The 21,050-nt window shown below is 36.2% G+C and overlaps 2 protein-coding genes across 3 annotated transcripts in view; one reads left to right on the top strand and one right to left on the bottom strand.

Annotated features, from left to right (window-relative positions):
* Positions 1-2,266, bottom strand: part of LOC103144399 (uncharacterized) — a 4,333-nt gene extending 2,067 nt beyond the window's left edge. Inside the window, exons 1-6 of one of the 2 annotated variants that reach the window (XM_016666339.1) lie at positions 2,141-2,266; positions 1,418-1,513; positions 994-1,131; positions 707-882; positions 490-626; positions 133-226 (exon numbers count right to left, since the gene is read on the bottom strand). In XM_016666339.1, coding sequence (XP_016521825.1) covers positions 133-226; positions 490-626; positions 707-882; positions 994-1,131; positions 1,418-1,513; positions 2,141-2,207 — 708 coding nt within the window. In that variant the 5' untranslated portion in view covers positions 2,208-2,266. The remainder of the gene's footprint in view (positions 1-132; positions 227-489; positions 627-706; positions 883-993; positions 1,132-1,417; positions 1,514-2,140) is intronic. The other variant, XM_007561758.2, reaches the window with a different exon arrangement.
* LOC103150082 (lysophosphatidylcholine acyltransferase 1) overlaps positions 1-20,789 on the top strand; it is a 26,800-nt gene extending 6,011 nt beyond the window's left edge. The window contains exons 2-13 of the mRNA XM_016668954.1: positions 6,683-6,822; positions 7,577-7,791; positions 11,223-11,335; positions 11,680-11,740; positions 12,428-12,545; positions 13,032-13,086; positions 13,279-13,361; positions 13,640-13,765; positions 14,281-14,434; positions 15,323-15,421; positions 15,817-15,958; positions 16,113-20,789. Coding sequence (XP_016524440.1) covers positions 6,683-6,822; positions 7,577-7,791; positions 11,223-11,335; positions 11,680-11,740; positions 12,428-12,545; positions 13,032-13,086; positions 13,279-13,361; positions 13,640-13,765; positions 14,281-14,434; positions 15,323-15,421; positions 15,817-15,958; positions 16,113-16,345 — 1,539 coding nt within the window. The 3' untranslated portion in view covers positions 16,346-20,789. The remainder of the gene's footprint in view (positions 1-6,682; positions 6,823-7,576; positions 7,792-11,222; positions 11,336-11,679; positions 11,741-12,427; positions 12,546-13,031; positions 13,087-13,278; positions 13,362-13,639; positions 13,766-14,280; positions 14,435-15,322; positions 15,422-15,816; positions 15,959-16,112) is intronic.
* The last annotated feature ends 261 nt before the right edge of the window (positions 20,790-21,050 follow it).

Here is a 21,050-nt window from a genome sequence, read left to right as displayed (position 1 = left end):
ACAGAACAGAAAACACAAAATGTTGATTATATTGCGTTCAAAAGGACAATTACACAGGTAACTGACATTGTAGAAAAAAAAAAGATAGAAATCCAAATAGATTATGACCCAAGAGAATCTTCAGGTACTCACGTAGCCAGTTGGTGAGCAATTATCTTTCAAATTGGGAAAGAGAGTGACAATTCCCAGGGCATAGGTAATGCGGACATTGACAGGAGGGACTCTCCTAAAAAAACAATTCAATAAGAATATTCATGTTTCACATAGGGGTTAAACAAACTCACACCAATTAAGCAAAGGTTATGAATAGAAAACTCATTCTCAGTAATTACAAATTATTTGAATAATCATTATGTGTTTTCAAATTATTCTAAAATTTCTATGGATTTCATACATGTATGTGTTTAACTTTTAAAAGTACCATCAGTCAAAAATATCAAGGTTAAATTCTGGCCCCCAATCAGCAGGCTGAGGTTTATTGGTACATACCCATGACTTTCGATCATATCCGCCACTAAAATATTGACAAGTTTCCTTCTTGTTGGATCAGAGAGACTTTTGGTCTTGTTGTATTCTTTTAATACATCTTCTCCCCCTGGTTTTTGGTGCAGAGCTACATAGACAATCTGCAACAGATTTCACATGTCATCCTGCTATGAATTTTAAAATGGATCATCATTCCATTTCCCACCTTGACACAACTTACATCTTTTGCCATCTTACTGTCAGGTGGTCCTTCAGCCAGTCGTCTTCTCTGTGCTCTGGTGTTCTCTGTGATCACTGTAGAAGATGAGCTTGAGCTTGGAGATTCAACTGACGAGGCTGACCCATCTTCAGAACTGAAGGAAGCGTCTGTTACCTCACTCTCGTCAACAACGCCCACTGTATAAAGTTTAGAAGACTCATTAGTAAACAACTTAAAATGAACTTTTGATTTATATGTTTTTAAAATGCATTAGGAGGAACACTTGTTTTAATGCTTTTAAATCTTACCAAAGTGCTTAGTGACTACTTTGAAAGATACTGTAGCAGACCTCAGGAGTTCATCAAAAATATCAGCATCCACATCAACTCCAGAAGAGTCTTTTAGGTCTACACAGATTTCACTTGCCAAATTGAATTTAGCATGTACTGGAAGATAACAAAAATATTCATCTTAACATGCTAATTTATAGCATATGGTTAGAACTGGTAAGGGCCAATTACATTCATAAATAGAAAATATTTCAAATAATATTTTCAGACAATGGTTGAAATTGTACATCTTTAATGTTTCCCATATTGTTTACCAAAATTTGACACAATCATTTTTATGAAAATAATTAATAAGCATTCGGGACATGATTTGAGAAAACTACCTTAAGCTTACTTCATTTAATGGCAGCTGCCACAACAACATAATTAGTACTCAACTTACCCTCTTGCATGAATTTCAAGTAATCATAGCAGTCATCTGTCACTGGAACCCGAACCCATTTTTGGACTGTCTGATACTCCACTTGAACCAGCATTTCTGCATAGCACAAAAGGGACATGAGCCAAGCTTTGACAACACCTTACAGATATTTTAAACCAACACTTTATCACTTCCACTATCACTTTGAACACGTTAGCTCTGTCCGCTATATAGACTTAGCTAGAGTGTTGAGCTAGCTCCCTAGCGGCTAACCGTAACGTGGCTTTTTACACTCTTGCTTTGCTACTGCTATAGTCTACGGAGCCCTCAAGGGGACACGGGGATCTTTTTTCCGCTCTCGTTTGCGTTCCCTCTCAAAAGTTTAGCTTTACCCTTACCTAGCAACACTTTATTGCTCGAGATAACGAACAACTTCGCGAGGGAATAAAAAAAAATCCCCACATCCTCTCGGAGGCTAGCAGTTTGCAATGTTAGCTTTTTTAATGCACACATCGCCAATATTTCAAATAATACCGCTTATTCATGGTTTAAAATGACAACTATAACTTACCAAATATAAGAGAATTCAAATTTACTGTTCGCCTAGATTTGGCAAAACGGCGGGACCTTGAATTTGATTAATTTTCCATGCAAAATGGGTTAAATATAGTGCATTTGTTTAAGTCACAAACTAAAAAGCACATTTCCAACGAAACAATAGTCATGTATGGATATTTAGCTTACCTTTAATGTGCGAAAAGAAGCCGTACAGATCGAGTGACTGGTGGCGAGACGACAGAAAGTAGAACATACTCTGCAGCCGTTACGCGGAGGCGGGGCTTAAGCAACACCAACCAATTAACACTGCAATTTAACAANCTTTATTCACTTTCACTGCTGCTACTGCTAAACTACAGGCAGACTAAAATTCTGAATCAGAATGGAAATCAATGTCATTGTTCACAATGTTTTGAATTTCTGCAGGAGTAATCCAGTTCAGTGGGAGAAAGCCCTTATGGGGTAGTGAAGAGAGATGAGAATCAAGTGGAATTGTGTAGGAAGGCAATGGCTAGGCTAGGTGCTTCATGTATATAAAAAGTCAGTGTTGAGTCCTGGGACTGCTGCCACTGTTGGGTTAGTGGGTAGGACATTGAAATTTCAAAATTCAATCAAATGCTGGATTGCAACACGATGCACTTTTCAGAATATTTAATTCTTACTACTGCTGAGAATAGAGATTTAACTATATGCAACATTTAAGTTTAATGTTTGCAAATATATTATGATAATTAAAATTATCACAGTTTTGGCAGTTGTGTCAAACATTTCCAAAAAGTAGTACAAGTTGCTACTCATGTGAAACAAGATTTTGATGGAGAAATACTGTCACATGCTGCATTATACACAGAATAAAGGACATTCTACTAATGACATTTGTTCCTTAAAAACTAAGGGTTGACTAATCATTAAGAATACCACATGGACCCTCTTGTTGAATTCACATGAGTTGAAATAGGGGAAGTGTTTGCATCTACTTGAGGTCATGAGTTTCTGTTGTTGAGAACAGTGATTAGAAATCCAGCATGTGGTTTAAACTTCTGACTGCAGTTTGTGTCTTCTCACAAATGAGGTTGAGAAAAGTGCAGAACTCTTCAGAGTGATGCTACTGCATGTTTCCTGTCAAGATGGTTCGCAAAAAGAACAAAGAAATGCACAACTAAGCTGTATGCGGCATGAAGTTGCACACAAATGTTTGTTCAGCATCATAATAAATTATCTTTTATGATTGATACTTCCATAACAAGTAGGAGGGGAGTATGTTGTTACAGGTTATACATGGTAACCTAGGGAGGATCAGACACAGGTCACATAATCTTTTCATAGTTGATGTGAAAAGTTAGTCAGATGTATAAAATCCAGAAAATAGTCAGTACTTTAAGTCTTTAACAGTTTTTCTTATTGCAATATGTAATCACAGTTCCTAGGAGAATAGATATTGACTACATTTAAAAACATAGAAATGAATGAGAAAATAAATGTGAAGAAATGTTGCTTGTTAGCCACAAAGCTGAGGAAAAGAATGACTTTATCTTTTAACTAAATTGTAAAAAAAATTCCTATCTGAGAATCGCCTCTAACCCAGGTGAACTGCTGCTGAGACTTGTGGGATTTCCTCCACTGGTGCGAAGCGAGATGAGGGAAATCCCTTCGTTCAGAAACTCTTGTTGAGTTGTGGTCACTTCAATTGGAGAAATGTTCCGATTTCAAAACTTTGGCTGAAGCGCAGTTTGATCCTTCAGATTAACATCAAAGCCATGACATTTGGTGACGCACTTAAGCAATTACGCAATTCAAGTCCATGCAGACCAGATAGTTTGCATGTTTGTTTCTTCAACACCTCTTGTTTGTTTGGTGATTGTGCTATTCTTACAATTACAATCTTGTTTAAAAATAATAATAGCCTTATTAGCAAATGATCACCCAATAAACTGAAGTGACGTATTTATGGGTGTGAGGAATATGTTCAATCTAACACTGATATTCGATCTCTTTTCACTCAAAAGTTTCCAGTTTCAGAAATGGGGAGGAAGCAAAGCCAATCCACATCTGATCTGTTAGATCGTCGTCCAAGTTGTGCTTAGTGTTAGACCATAAGTCTCTTATGTGTAAAGGGCAAACTAAAGACCACTGAACTAATAGGCTGAAGCAGAATTATAACCTACCGTGTTTTCAGCATGTCTCTCTTGTCGTAGAGACTTACTAGTGATGAACAAGTCAAACTTATCTCCATGTGAAATATGTTAAAATCTTTTCTATCAAAGGAAGAAACCATTCATCAAAGCTGGATGTGTGTAATTATGTATGCTTCTGTTGGTTTTCCACATAAATCTTATACAATTAAGAAACTGAATTTAGCAGTGGGATAACTTGCGCTTATTGTCTTAAATCTGTCTGATCCTGTTATATTGTCTGAATTGCATAGTGAATACTGGTCAATAATGCAATGCATTAACCTGTCTTTGTATTAGCCATCATGTTAAAGACAAAGCAGCCTATCCAACATTTCTAGATTTTTTTCCTGTTTTTACTTTATATAAAAAAAGTACAAATTATTTAGAAACCCCTGTAACTCACCCCAGAGTTCACAATCTAGTTACTGCTTTGAACAAGCATGAAGCAAAACAGGAAAAAAAAGAGAAGTTAATCCAGAATGCCTAGATGCATGCAACATATATTCAAGAATGGAGTTTAAATGGCTTATCTTTATTTCATGGTTATGAATTTAGAAACAGGACTCATGAAGTGACATTCATTTCATAAGTATCTTGTCAGATTAGCTGCAATAATCTTTAATCATGTTCATCGCTTTTGAACCATTTATCCTGCATTGTAGTACTGCCTGATTTCACAGAAATAATTATTTGCATTACAGTTGCTTAACATTTTAACTTTCTCTACTACAGTTAACCATCTTTTGAAGGGAATGTACCTTTGCATAATGTTGCCATCACTTTTCGTGTGTTGTAGGATTTTGTCCACTGAGGAAATAGACCTGGTGTAGGCATTAAGGGAAATTAGAGTTCATCAAACTGCAGATAAGCACAATTATATTCTACCCAGCACGCGTCCAAGAATTTGGTGTTTTGTGACGCTACTTGCATAGCTTAGCACCAATCAATTGTGCAGTGATAATTATGACCAAGTATCCAAGCCATTGGGTGAATTACTGTGAATGCTCTGCAGTAGCCCCTTTTTGAACAAGTAAATTTGAGCGGTTTTTTAGTAGCATAGTTTTGAAAAAAGGAAACCTTTAAAAGCCTGTGCAACTCAGACGTCCAAGTGTTTTACATATATCTCAGAGGTCGCAGTAGACTTTTTTTGTTCTGTCATTTTGACCGACATGTTCTAGTTAAACCGCAAATCCAGATTCCATCACACTTAAAGCAGATGAACGTATTTAACTTTTTGTCCATAGTGACCAAAACTATATATATATATATATATTTTTTTTTTACTACTGCTTCCTCTTTCACTGTATGTTTGCTTGTTATTCACAAGAAAGCTTTAACCTGAAACTGCTTTGCGTTTATAGCCCAGAGTAAAATATGCATCTTTACTTGATTTAAACAAAAGCACAACAGTAACAAACTGTGCAGCTGTTCACTAAAACAGTGTGACATTAGTGAAACACTGTCATTAAAGCTGGTATTTAAATGCACCTTCTGGGTCTTTTCATTGAACAGTAATTATTCCAAAAACTAAATGATGTTCTTTAGGGCAGTGGTAAATGACAACTAGGAAAATGCATTCCACTTGTAATAATTTTCAGAGTGTCAACAATGCCAGCTTTTGTTCCCCTTTCAAGAGTGAGAACTGCTTTTGTAAAATTGTATGTGGTGTACTTTAAAATCCTTATGCAATTCAGGGTTTGCTTTAGAAATATTGCACACTTGTTGCAATAAATTAGGTGCTTGCTCCTGTTCTTAAAAGTCAGTTCTCTTACAGCACATGGCTGAAAGCTTCTTTTTATGTGGATGTCCAAGATTTTAAGGACCTGAGACACCCAGAGGGCGTCCAAGTAAGAAGATGTTAGCTGTGCGCCTATGACACAGTATCTGGGGAAAATAAACATTTCATACACCAATGATTTATTTTTTTTTTTTCCAAGTTTTCTGACTTGCAAAAAATGAAGATGACATATTGTTTAAAAAACAAAGATCCACTAATTGCATTGTTTATTTTTGAATAATTAAATGTTTATTTTATTGCTCATAATAAGAATGATATAAAATAGAGCTTAATGTTTGGTGCAGAAGTCTGTTTCTTGTAGTTTGTCACCAGGTTTGCATACACTGCAGCAGGGATTTTAGCCTGTACAGATCTCCAGATCTTTCCGACTTCGGAGCTGTTGCTGGGCAACACAGAGTTTCAGCTCGTTCCAAAGATTTTCTGTTGAGATCAGGTCTCAAGACTGGCTCAGCCACGCTAGGACCTTGAAATTCATTTTACAGAGCTACTACTTGATTGCCCTCTGAGTGTGTTTGGGTCATTGTCCAGCCACAACCCATCTTCATTTCTCTTACTGAGGGGACGAGGTTGTTACGGCCCCATCCATCCTTAAAATCTAACATTTTTCAAACTTCCAATGGTTATGCATTGGTGCATCACCAAAACTGTCTCATTTTAGAGTAGTTTTGATTCCATTATGTGAGTTTCTACTGAGAAGACATGATGCAATGTTTGTTTGATTAACACTTCTTCCCCCCTCCTCTTACTCTTTAACAGATTGGATTAATGACGGTGACACTATTCCCTATCCGTCTGCTCATAGCAGCATTTATGATGCTGCTGGCTTGGCCTTTTGCCTTCCTTGCTTCAGTGGGACGCTCCGAGACCACTGTTGAACCCCAGTGCCTCTGGAGGAGGTAGGTGCTCTGCTGCTCAAATGTGTCTCTGAAAAAAATGTTTGCACTGATGTAAGGAAAGCTGAAACAACTTTTTTGATTGTAGAGATTAACCCTGTCTTCTTTTTTTTTTTTTTTTGCTTTATAACATGTCATATCAGCAAAAACTATTGTATTACTAACAGATATTCAAAATTTTAAAAAATAATTTTTTTGGTGTTCAAAAAAAAGTCACAGCTGTTCTTTGTATCATTTAATCTTTGCAGTGTTTTTTTGGGGTTTTTTTTCCAGACCTTGAGGGTTTATTAGAGAACTGTATTTACCAAATGACAATCAGACAAATCAATAAATAAGTTTTGGACAGATTTATTTGCAGTTGGGTTATAAAACAATATGCCAAGTTTAAAACATCCAAGTTTTGAACTTTTAAATCTGTGATCTAAAAATAAAATTAAAAGAAAACATGGCCCAGTTCAAATATACAGACATGGTGAAGACATACCCCAAAAGACTTTTAGCTGGTATTATGTCGATTAACTTGTTCAGAGGGGTATCATGCAAATACATACCAGGTTTGGGTTTTCATTCAAAACACACATTATCAGAACCAGTGTATTTATTTTTTTTCATATCTAAATTATTTCTCTGTGTCAGCCCATCTCACAAACCTCCCATATTACCAGCACTGCTGTTTAAACAAAATGCACCATACTGAGTGTTTGTAATTCAAAGTTGAATGAAAAGAGCACCAAGTCATGCCAAATTTTGTTCACAGACTGGTGGACATCATCCTAAGAGTGATCATGCGGATCATGTGGTTTGCGGGAGGCTTTCACTGGATAACTGTGAAAGGTCAAAGAGCTCTGCCTACAGAAGCACCCATCATCACCCTGGCACCCCACTCCTCTTACTTTGACGCCATCCCCGTCACAATGACGATGTCCTCGATAGTCATGAAGGCTGAGAGCAAGGACATACCCGTTTGGGGAAGTAAGTAAAATGTACTAAAATGTTTGTTGTTACCCTTAAACAAAACAATCATTCGGTACACATGTAGCATATAACATTGTTTGGTTTGATGCCACAAATTATTGCTTTAAAATTGTAATAGAGCTAAAGCTTTTACTTTGTCAGTATTTTAAATAAGCTGATTTGGATCGCCTGCACTATCAGTCACTATGCTTTCCTGATAAGGTAGTGTGGACTTTATGCTGAGTAGTAGTTGCTACAATCAAAACAAATATTGACAGTCGATAAGGACTGCTACTGGGGTCATAAAGGAAACGATTCAAATCGGGTCAACGCGGTGACAAACTAAACAGACTTGGTCCATTTATTAAAAATGACACAGTACACACTTCACCTTATTTAGTTATCAAAGGTCACTATTGACCTACACCATAGTTAGGATTGAACATTTTTCCCACATTTTAGCAGTGTGTAAGAGAACGTGTGTGTGTGTGTGTGTGTGTTTATAGGAACAGGCTTGAGATTGAGCTGTAAAATCATTGTCAAAATTTTCAGCGTCCCCAAAAGCTAATTTGGTAAACTGTTAATTTAAACATGCATATACTTATATAATTTTATGCTCTTAAATACAGTGAGTTGCTAAGGCAACACTCAAATGTCCTCAGTTATTCTAGGAATAGGAAAACTCTTTTAATTTCAAGTAAACATTGATTTATTTAGAATTTCAGCTAACCTTAGTTTCAAAGTTTCAATTTGCTAAATACATTTTGCTCATTGACTGCTAAATATTTGACAAGGAGACACTTTTCTACTAACTCCTACAAAATTCTTTCAGGTTTATCTGAAGTAAACATATTATTTTCTCCTGCTATTATTGATTTAATTTTATCAAAACCCAGACCAGGAGCTTGTACACAGAGCCGATGCAGACATCAGGTAGACCTTAGTCGCAGACTGCAGTCACACCACATTGACAGCATATCCTATTAAGTGGCTTGCATGTGAAGTTACCCTTCTAGCTGCCAGTGAAGACATTGGATCATATACACCTCTAAGCAGGACACAGTCAAGGTTTGTGTCTTATTTTAGCCTCTCTTTCACCTCATCCTGCCCTGTCAACTAAGTCAGCAATTTGCCACATTGTTAGCTCCAGGCTGAGTGGAGCTCAGCCAAGTTAAAACGCTCTTACTTGCTTGCATTGCAAGATTGAAATGACATACTATTGGTGCATAATATTTCTGGCAGTGTGTGTCAGAATCAACACTCTGCAATATGCTGGGATGGTGCGTTGTAGTATTCTAAGGTATCAAATATATGCAACACTAGATTAATTAATTTTTCTTTTTTTTTTTTTGCACAGCTTTTGTTTGACTCTGAAACAGTCATGACAATGTGAAAATAATAAGACTTGCCAATCTTAAATTTCAGTCCTATTGCCTTTGTAAAAGGAGCCAGGAAGCAGAGCCTGCCAAGCATGTGGAACCCATAATGAGCATTAAGACATGATCAGCTGCAGTCACGTGTGCAGAATGTCTTTTGGAAGGAGCTAGCATTAATCCCTTCCTGTCAGTAGGAAACTCAATCACAAGCAGCTTTTTCTTCATGTAGTTCCACCTCTTTTTTTTTTTGTTTTTTTTTCAAATACTACATTATCTTTTTTTTTTTTATGCCCTTTAATTTCTTCCTTTTTTTTTTCTCAAACATGTTTGGAGGATTTGGTTTTCAACTGGTTAAGCTTGAACATTCAAAAATATCAAGAAATACACAACTGCCATCTGAATCTTTAACCCAGTGTCATATTGATTGTACTTTTCCGTGTGCAGTATGCCTCTGTTAGTGCCAATAGCTAACGTTTACCTTTTTTAATGTTGTGAAAGCTTCCTTTTAGTTTTAAGGAGTGAAGGAGTTTAGACCCAGGAAGTAATATTGAAAGCTGCATTTTGTAATTATTTGTCAGTGTGCTGTGTTTTGTCAGATTTTTTTGTTTATTTTTTAGCTGATTTAAACTGTTTATCTTCCTAATTAAAGTACATCTTCCTTAACCTTGAGTTGGGTTTATCACATTACACATCTGTGTCGCTTTCCCACAGATGTGTAATGTGTGGTGAATTATGGGAACTTGCTAAAGCATATAGCCTTAGTTTTAGTAATTCTAAAAGTACTAAGCCAATGTAACCAGTGATGCTTCGTGTTGGTTGGGCTTTGTTTTGGTGGAAGTTAGTTTGCATAAAAATGAGGAAGAGTCGTGACAGATACAGCTAGCACGAGGAAAAGCACTGACAGCTTCACTGGGAAATTATCTGGATGGCCAGCAGCAGCATCAACGTACACCATGCTTTTGTCTGTTTAAACAAATTGGTTCTGCATCAACCAAGATTAGGCATAAGACAGTGCCAGAGCCTCCACTTCCACAACAAAATAGTGTTTAAAACAGAATGCAGTGATTATATTCAAATATTTTCAGTCCAGCTAATTTTTGCACCAATGGCTCCTTAAACATAATTTATAGACTCAGTTTGGTAAATGTTATTTCTTTCTCCTTTTAATAATTTGTATTTGAATATTTTACATCCATTTCCATATTTTTATTTATTTTAATGTACTTTAATTCAAATAATCTAAGTTCAGCTATAAACTCAGATTATATAAACATGCTTATTATTTTGACTAGCCAGAATTACTAACTGGAGTGCTTGTATAGTAGCGGCCACAGTACATCGCCGCTACTACACAGCTATCGGTTAAACTGAAACTGAACTCTGCATTGCTAAGTTCCTGTCATGTGTCATTGTATATAAAAATAGCTGTGCAAGTTCCAAGAAGAAACAATACAGTTTAACAGGGAACAATGACATTGTGGAGCTTGATTAAACTAAAATGAAGTTAAATGATCGCTTGTGTCCTTGTAGCCTCATATTTACTGACTGTATTTATAAAAAGAAGCGAGACCTATCTTACATTTACGATCTGAAGATGAGGCTATTCTGACTCATGCTTCTGTCTTTGAGGAACTTGTGTTACTAACATTCACAGCTGTGTTTAAAATAGCAGACTAATTGTGGTTTCTTTGACCCAAACATAACACAGATGGGTTTACTTATTAATGCTGCGCTCAGTCAAATATAACTGTTTTCTAAAGTTTCCATAATGAGATGTTCTACTCCCTCAAGCTTCTGCTTTTTATCTAATTGTACTGCAGACTTGTAAAAATGTCTGCCAATAAGCATGTTTGACATGACATGTTTGTCAGGAGTGATTTGGTGTTAACTTATTTAACGGCTCCAACTGCAAGTAAGACATGCAGAAGTGCCTTAATGTCATTTTTGTTCTTAATCATAATCTCTTTTGCTTTTGAAATTGCTTTACTTTGCTTTACTTTGTTGAAATAACACAAATGTTTTCTTGACTTAACTGTGTTATATATTCATTTTTCGACTCTGCGTCTCTTCCAGCTTTGATAAAATACATTCGGCCGGTGTTCGTATCCCGTTCAGACCAGAACTCAAGAAAGAAGACAGTGGAGGAGATCAGGCGGAGAGCTCATTATGGAGGAGATTGGCCTCAAGTTAGTGGATTGACAAAACTGTAATTTTGTTGTGGCCTAATAATCCACCAAAAGAAGCATCTTTTAACAGGAACTGTTTTTTTTTTTTTGTTTTTTTTGCATGTCTAATTTACCAAGGTGGTTTCAGCTCTGCTAAATCTTTTTGACTTTTTTTTTTTTTTTTTTAAACAAACTTACATAGTCACACAAATGATTCATAGTAACATTTGGTGGATCGCTTTGGGATGTATTACTTGCCGTGTTACATATCGTACTTAAGACAAACACTGTATTGTTCCTACTGGCATGAACAATAATAGAACATATTGTTTTATCAGCGATTAATTTCCTACTCTTACTTTTAGGTCATGATTTTTCCAGAGGGGACCTGCACCAATAGATCCTGCCTCATTACCTTTAAACCAGGTAACATGTTTCCAGGCATTCAGTCGAAACTTTGTTCACTAAAGTACAGCTGATTTCAAGGCTTGCTTTTAAGTGTGGTTTGCCACTAGTAAACCACACTTTTTGTCATTTGAAAGAATGTTACACAACATTAAACAAAGTGAGTCCAAATGTGAAAATTGGGTTATTTTAGGCCTGTCTTTTATTTTGGGCTCTTTCTAATAATATGCACTAACAAAATCAAATATCATTAATGACCACTGACATAATAAGTAAATAACACTGATTATTACTGGTGAACCAGCGACATGGTGATTGGTAACAAAGGTTTTTTTTTTTTTTGGTTTTTTTTGATGCACGTTGGAATCAAAGGCTGCAAGTCGTCTATCCAACAGATGAGCCATTAAAGCAGAAATTCCTAAAGTGTAACTCTTCAGAAAAACAAAGAATAATGTCCTCTAGATATCAATTTACACTGTGCTGAAAATAACTTGATACTTTTTGCAAGATACTTCTAGAACCACAGAGACATGTGAAGGGTGATCAGCAAAATAGACTAAGTTTAAGTCGTTATTAAACTCCTAAAGGTAGATTCATGACATATAAACTACAGAAATCTGGCTTTGGGTGTTGTATTTCAATAGCTCTGTTTATGTGTTTCCAGGTTTTCAGCTATGATGATTTATCTATCTAAACTTTTTCTTTTAGGGGCTTTTATTCCTGGTGTTCCAGTGCAGCCTGTTGTGATTCGCTACCCCAATAAACTGGTAAGATTGCCGATAGATTGGGTAATAGACTATTTTACTGCCAAACCTACTATTTTACTGCCAAACCTATATATATATATATATATATATATATATATATATATATATATATATATATATATACAGTAATTATTATTATATGGTCTATGGAGTGCTAGTAATGTTAGAAATTAGCATTTTGTGGGGAGGTAAACGATTAAATAAATGTGTAACAAAATTTAATTTGGTCTCGGATTCATTCAAAATGCAAGTTGTTTTTGATATACCTAAAACAAATGCAACCTAATTTAGGAATTAGGTGTCATAAAATTGACATTTGCAGGAGTAAAAGAAAAACCCAGTGCTTATGGTTTTCATCTTGGCATTATTATAACAACTTAGACCTGTGGTGCGTTAAATGCTGTGATTACTTGTTAGTTGGCCTCACTCAGCCAGATAGTCATTTGACAGCATGTTGCACAACAATAAACAAAGTGTTGGTGTCTTAGAAACTGCTGTGTGTGTCTTTATTGGTCACTTATGATTTCTATCTTTCTGCCTTTCAGGTTTAAAATCTTGTGGCTGACTCTCTGCCAGTTACACAATGAGTTTGTGATAGAGGTAAGTATGAAAGCATGATTATGTTGCATTTTTCTCTCATTGTCAAAGATGGCTTGCTTGATGTTCGTCAATCATTAAAAGCAAGAATTTGACCTTAGAAGCCCCCAGGTTCTTTTGTCATTCAATTTTTTGTTAAATTTACACTTATTTTTCTTTTAAAATGCTCACATTTTACTTTTGGTTTTTGTGCAGTTCCTTCCCATATACACCCCTTCGGAGGAGGAGAAAAGGAATCCTGCTCTCTTTGCAGTCAATGTGAGACGAGTCATGGCTAAGTAAGTGAAATGTATTGATTGTTCTGGCAGATGTGAGAAATGATACTGTCCTGTACTCTGCAGTTTGGTATGCACATCACCACAAGTAACAGAAAGGAAGCTCAGATGGCCACAGATTTGTAAAATCCCTGTATCTAATCATAAGGATTTGATCTGTGATCACTAAAAGTTTCATACGTTTGAGATGAAAGCATAAATCTTTTCCATAATAAGAACATACACCTAAAGCAAAGTATTGATTTGTCCCGTCGTCGTCCCGTCATCCCTGGTGCGCTCAGAGCCCTGGGGGTACCTATCACAGATTATTCATTTGAAGACTGCCAGCTGGCGATGGCAGAGGGCCAGCTGAGGCTGCCGGTCGACACCTGTCTGTTGGAGTTTGCCAAGCTTGTCAGGAGACTGGGGTGAGTCAAGTTTTCCAATGCACAGCACTCATTAAAGAGAACTAAGTAAAGGGCATGAATGGGAGACGAAGAAAATGACAGTAGGAAATCAGCAGGGATTTTTTTATTTATTTTTTTGGCCGCAGTATTGTAAACAAGTGTTGCGTACTCAAACGTCATTGTCTGATTTTTGTTTAGGATAGATTCTTGATGTTGTAAGATGCACCAGTTAACTGTATGCAGTGGATTGGTGCTCTTTGTGACAAGCAGCTACCGGAAAAGAGTTCCAGTTCCTCTTTAGCTACTGGAGATTTGACTGAACTTCTTCTTTTAAAAAGTTTTGTAAAATTTAGTGAGGTTATCAACTCTAAACGTCAACCAAAATTGTCCTTCCAGTTGAGAGAAAACGATCCTTTCTCAGTGCATCAGTTATCCTTTTTTTTCTCCTTTTAAATAATTAGAAAATGTTTTCTTGCTCACATAATGCATAATAGTTTACAGATCCTAAACAAGAGTTTCCTCCCATGCTGTCGCAGGCTGAAGCCCCAGAACACCGAGAAGGTGTTGCAGGAATACGGGAACAGAGCCAGAAAGCTGGAAGGGCAGAAACTTGCCTTGGAAGACTTTGCTCACTTCCTTGATGTCCCAGTTTCAGATATGCTGCGCGACATGTTTGCTCTTTTTGATGAGGTAACAACCTTATGGTTCGATAAAGTATGTGTTTTGTGAAAAACAAAAAGAAAAAAAAACAAAAAACGATGGACTTGTGGGTCAATGTAGTTGACAAAGAATATTGTTTTGCAGTACAGGAAGATGGGTAAAATAAATAGATTTGTAATTATCAAACAGTCCTCTATGTGCTCATAACTTTGTGGTTAGTGTATCTGTACACATTAAAAAAACAAAATACAATATCTCACACTATCCATTTATTCAACCATCTATACCTTCTTAGGAAACATTGCTTTGGCAACACTTTGCATTTCAAAAGATTAATTTTTCGTATAGACGTGCATTAATAGTTTCTCAGGATTTTGTTCTTCTAGGAGTCAGAATGCTGCAGAAAATCCTCCCAAGCTCTTTACCAAGGGTTTTTAATCAATTTCTGGTCTTTGATTCCCAATATATGTTTGAAAGAAAAAAATCCTTTAGAGACAACTTCACTGTGATGAATCCTAATCCTGGAAATTTGATCTTGGGATATGCTGGTAGAGGTGCTGGGTGTAGAAAAGTGATGGGAAAGTTTGTTACTTTGTGAAACCAGGTAGCGAGATGGCCTTTTTTGTTTTTTTCTTTTTTTTTTTAACAAGGCCACATTATTCTGCTAAAATTAAACCTCATGTAATGTTACTCTTGTGATCTCATACAGGATTTTGCAGAGTGTAATAAATTAATTTAATTTAGAAAACGCTGTTTCAGCAACTTCCATTGTAAATTTAATTTATCCTTTTGTTTCATTTACTTATGATCAATAAGGCTGCTGATGGTGATGGGGCCGAAAATATTTTTGCCTACTTTTTTTGGTGGCAGCAAACTTCTTTTTTCGTATTATAGCTCATTTTCATTCTTTTTTTACAGTATGAAGATAACAGCATGGACATTAGAGAATATGTGATAGCCTTATCCGTCGTATGCAGACCTGCCAAAACTCTGGAAACAATGAAATTGGCTTTCAAGGTAGGTTTTGCTTCTATCTATGCTTAGTTACTTATTTGGGGAAAAAAATGGATTTAAGACAAATAGAACAAGATCAAACTGTGTACTGATCTTGTCGCCAGACAGAATGACGCACTGTGTTTGTTGACTTGGCCTGAGCTTAGTTATATTCAAGTGCTACTTGGTGATTTGAGTGTCGAAGTAGTATGATGGTTTTTTTGTTGTTGTTGTTGTTGCTGTTGTTTCTCTGTGCAAGCTGTTAGTTTATTAAACATTACTTTCCAGGTTCATTGTGCAGCTGTTCAGAGCTCTGTTTCATAGAAATGAAATGTGAATGTGCATCAGAACCAAGTAGACTTATGCATTTTCACAATCTTTTAAATGAACTGTTTGATACCCATTTCCTCTTTTTGCAGATGTTTGAGGCAGAGGAAGACAGCGCCATCACAGAGAGCGAGCTGGCAGTTGTGCTGAAGACGGCTTTAGGAGTGACTCACCTCAACGTGTCCCGTCTGTTTACGGCCATCGACGTCGATGACACGGGGAAGATTACATTTGGTAAAGCGATCCTCCAAACACTTCAACGCTCTTCTCTGTTATAAACTTTCCAGTCAAAGTGGGCATGGGCTTCTTTTCACAGTCTAAAACATCTACAGTCCAGCCAGCTTGTAACGTTGTCTTTGTCTCTGGCTCCCCCTTGTGGTCTTTTCAGATAAGTTCCGAGGGTTTGTGGAGGAGAACCCAGACTTTGCTGATGACTATCTTCACACTGAAAGTGTAGGTCCTCAGAGTGGACCTAGTCAGGAACCCCACACCCAGACCAGCCCATCAACTATAAACCTGCAAGGCACTGCCAACAGCAAAACAGCCAATGGTATCTGTCCCGACTTCAGCCCTAAAGACCATGACAGCTCAGTAGATGCACTCATAAAGAAACACAACTGATAGAGTAGAGGGAGCAGGGCCTCTCCTGGTGAGAGGGAATTCTGTAAGGGGCAATATTGGTTACCTTGTAGTAACTTTTTCACACAGTAAGGGACAACATTTCATTAAACACAAACATAAAATGAAGTTTACCCTTTCTTATTGGTGTTTTATCCATGAGGTTCTTTTCATTTCAGCCTGTAAACAACCTTTTTTCCCCCCTCCCCTTAGGAAGAATTGTCGTAACGCCAAATACTGGCTTTTTTGGGATACAATGCTTAAATACTTGAAGGGCAAGCACTTATTAGGATTCTTGGGAGTCAATTTTAAGTTATTTTTACTCGTTCCCCCCTGCATGTTTTTAACACAAATTTACCGAGACTCAAACAATCTCTGGATTGCAAAGATAACACAACTTTTTGTGAAATCTATTTTTGTTTTGTTCTTGTAATGTTTTATCCATTTCCTCCTTTTAATGGTAGCTGCCTTTTGAACTTTTAAATGAAAATGCAGAATAAATGGGCTCCTGTAATTTCTGTGGAGAAGGAAGGCCCGGGGGAACCGGTGAGGAACGGCTGGAAGCACGAAGCTTCTGCAGCCGTATTTGAGGTGATCTCGGGTCTCTGAACTTCGACAATTATAACTGCTACGAGTGTTTGTGTGTGTGTGTGTGTGTGCGAGCGAGCGCGTGCGTGTGAATGTGTGTGTAAACACAGTGATATGATTTAGCTCAGGGTTCAGTGACAAAAATGGAAAAATTAACAATGATGTCATGGTTTTTGACTATTTGTAGGTTACATGCATGTAAACTGTTCTTCGCAACTGATCTCTTGTCCTTGTCGCTTCATAGTTTCATACAGTTTTGGTTATTTCAGTGTTTTGTTTCATTTGATAATACACAACTTGGACCAAATTGCATTGGGTGAAAAAATGAAACGCCTTTTTTTTTGTGTGTGTGTGTGTTTTTGTTTGCCTTTCATGTAGGCATGGGCCGGTATGAGATTCTCAAAATATACCAACGCGACCTCGCTTTCACTGTATCACCATATTAAAAAGTTAAAAAGAAAAAAAAAAAAAAACTCTTCAAATAGTTTTTTTGTTGTCAAAGCATTTTGAGGAGAGGCAGCACTGCATTACTCTCCCTGCCCCACAAAGCTGGAGGAAGTTATGGCTAATTAAAACAAGTTTGAATGCTAAGAGATTTTTTCTTTCTCATTACGATTCCATAATATTTTAAGCATTGGTATATCTTGATACCAGTAACCGCCACATGCCTACCCAGTCTTGTAACCAGTTAAAAGGGATCAAATTATGGCATGAGACCAGTGAAAGCAAACAATCACCAGAATTTTTGGTACTTTCTTCTCAGTGTTACATTAAAAGAAAACGTTAGAGCCACTTATTGACACAGTTACAATTTTCTGAGTTCTTGTACATTTTTTTTTATTTTTATTTCCAGTCAATGTTGAAATATTTAACCTACCAGAAATATCCACCATGTTTCTGATCTTCACAAAAGGAGATATTTTCATTATGCTGTAAGGTGGATCCGAGAACTTGTACCTGTGACCACAATAAAGAAGAGCCCCCCGTCTGTTAGCATTTAAACCTCATTCTGAAAATGTACTTACAGGTTGAGCAAACAGTCGTGATAAAATGCGTCAGTGAGCAGGGTTTAGTTTGAGAGACTCCGTACTCCTGTGAGTCCTGTACATGTATGAAATATATTCAGAATTAACCAGATGTAAAGGGGAGCTACTTTTAAAATTTAAACTAAAAAGAAGGAAGATTTCAGATTGTTTTTTGTTTTTTTTCATTACAAATTTAAGGAAGTTGTCGAGATGATCTCTAAGATTAGGTAGTCATTTTTGTAGGGGTGCATTGATTGCAGTGTTTTGGCCGATTCCCAATCTTTAAAAAGCCTGGCCTGCAGAATCCGATTTTGATTGATACCAATTTTTTTTTTTTTTTGTCAGAAATGTTGCTAAATATAGCAAGAAAGACCCTAAGTTGGAGACGGTGCATACTTGTCTCAGTCAAACCGACCTCACTGCAGAGCAGAAGAGGGCAGTGGCTGATTTTTAGACCTTTGCTGAGGTTGATAAAATTGGTGGATGAGATTGACTTCACATGAAAGTATCAGCCGATCACCAGTCTCTCAAAATTAAGGAAATCTGCACCAGTAAATCAGCTGGCCGATAAATCGGTGCACCCCTACGTTTTTGCGTTTTTCTTTTTTTTTTTTTTTTTTTAAGACTTAAAATCTAAATATGGGTTTAATGAAGGTTTGTCTTAGTAACATTAACAAATGTTTGAATTTCAATTATGCTGGTATTTTATGAAAAAATGTAAAATATACACAGCTTGCCACCTAAATTTTTATCAAACTTTGTTTACCTCCTTCAGATTATGCCAATGATGCTCACTTTTTAAGTCATTTTCTGACAAATTCGGTTTTCTTTGTTCTATAGAAACGCTCAGTGTAGCAACTTGTGTTTCTACTTCTCTTAAGCTTTACCCTTCTTTACATTCTGCCATAAATCATAAATGATCATATTTAAAGGGAATTCCTCCCCTGAGAGAATCAAGTGATTCACTTTGCCGTCTGTATTCACCATCATTTCCAAAACTCTGTAAATTTGTCACGTTTCTATTTCGTTGTATCCTTTATATATCCTCCTTTCCGACTTTGAGTAAAGCAATATTCCTCGTATGTTTAGCCTTCTCCAAATGAATGCTTTTTAAAAGTTCCAATATGTATTTTGAATATTCCAGATGCGGGACATTTTGTGAATTTTTGATATACGTATGTGAATGATTATTCTTTTCACTGCCATGACAAAGATCTGTGATCTTCTCTGCTCTGCAGTTTGTATTGATCATGACAAATGAGCCACATTTTTTTTGTTCTCCTTTTATTTTATTTCTTTTTAAATAATCTTAGTTATTTTGTGCTTTATTGCTCCTGCACAGTGTAAAATTTTATTGCTATATTATTACTGGTGTCGCCGAGTCGACTGCTTAGGAACAAAATGCAGATTTCATATGAAAACCTATAGCCTTGATAGCCTCTACTGAATTTTTATGCTAAAAAGAGAATGTACAGACAATCTTGTCACAATCAGAAGCTCTCAATAGTGCTGATCTCCAGTGGACATTTTCCTAAGACGTCATGGTTTTCCAGAATTTGCTTTTAGTTTTTTTTTTGTTTGTTTGTTTGTTTGTTTGAGATGTGCAGGTTGAACTAAGTGCGAGTGCATTGAGTGATAGAGCCCTGAGGTGACGCGCCACCACATGACGGGCTGGGGTCACACAAACACTCCAGACTGCACACGCATACAAACTATCGTTTCCTATGATTTATGACAATCTTAAAGCATTGTCCTGCTGTTACGTTTTTTTTTTTTTGTTTTGTTTTTTTACAGAATTGTATGGATTTGTGCTTGCACTTTACAGTGCTTTTATTTTTGTAAAGATAAGGTCAGAAAGCTCTGAAGCGCAGTAGGGTCATAGTCTACAGTATTTCAATTCACCGTTAACTTCTTTCTTTTGGAAAGGGAGCACAGAGAAAGTTGAGGATTTTATTTAGTACAGTTGAAGTTCTTCCCCTAGCTCATCCTACTGTTCTTTGTCAAGATTGTGGAAATTAGGCGCCTAAAATAATTGCGTAAACTCATGGGAGTTGGCAGTCAGAAAAAAGATTTGAAGGACTTGACTAGGTTTACACCATGAATTAGAAAACTATTAAATGTTTCCAATTTAAAATAACTCTTCTATTAATACAGATGCTGCATTTTAGAAAGATGTTATTGTATTGGTATACAAGCTGAAAATCAGTGAAATACATTAAAACCGAACAAATTCTCAAAGTTTTTTTTTTTTGTGTGTGTTTTTGTCCCAGAAGGAATATGCTGTTTTGTTTGATTTAAACAGAATATATGATTATATGCCCTCAGATATTCAAAACTAAACTTTTGTTTTTTTTTGGTACTTAAAAAGAGTAATGCGTTGGGGTTGAATGAATATACATTTGTTTTCATTTAGTTTCCCTTCTTATAAATATCTCAGTAGAGATTTATCTTTTTTTATTTTTTTTCAAACATGAAATCTTCATGTGAGGAAAATGTAAAACCTGCAAGAGACAAACTTGTATTTATGCTATTGCTGCCTGTCACAGTTTGTTCTGCAGTGAGCCTAAGACGAAGGACCGGTGTACTCTTACAGAGTGATATTGTCTTTCTGATGGCTTATTGTAAGTGAATCACCTGAAATATTTTGAGGTTTTTTTTTTCTTCGTCTAGTTTTATTTCCAGTCTTTTTCTATATCAAACAAGTTTTATTTTATTACTGCATTTTGATGCTAAAGAGTCATAACAAAAAAGCTATTTTGAATCTGTTCATGATGGCTATTATGTAACTTGTCAATGTGACTCTTGGATGAAATTAAAGACAAAGTGTTAAAATGCAGCTGTGTCTGTCATTATTAGAACATTATCTCTGCCTAAATAAATGCATGAAAGTGGTGTTCTACGTAAAGGTGCTGCACAGTCTAAGAATTAGGAGTGCAAACAAAACATTTACAAATATGCTAGCATAATTTATTAATTGAAAGTATTTTGTGATGTCTTTTTTCCTGTTTCATTCTATCAAGAAAAATCTGAAATGCTCATTTGATCCAATGTAGTTTAAGGAAAAGTAAAATACTCGACAGTTGTTTAATGTCTCC

This window comes from Poecilia formosa, unplaced genomic scaffold (genome assembly GCF_000485575.1).
Source record: "Poecilia formosa unplaced genomic scaffold, Poecilia_formosa-5.1.2 Scaffold0, whole genome shotgun sequence".
NCBI lineage: Eukaryota > Metazoa > Chordata > Actinopteri > Cyprinodontiformes > Poeciliidae > Poecilia > Poecilia formosa.
This window is presented reverse-complemented; position numbering and strand designations above follow the sequence as displayed.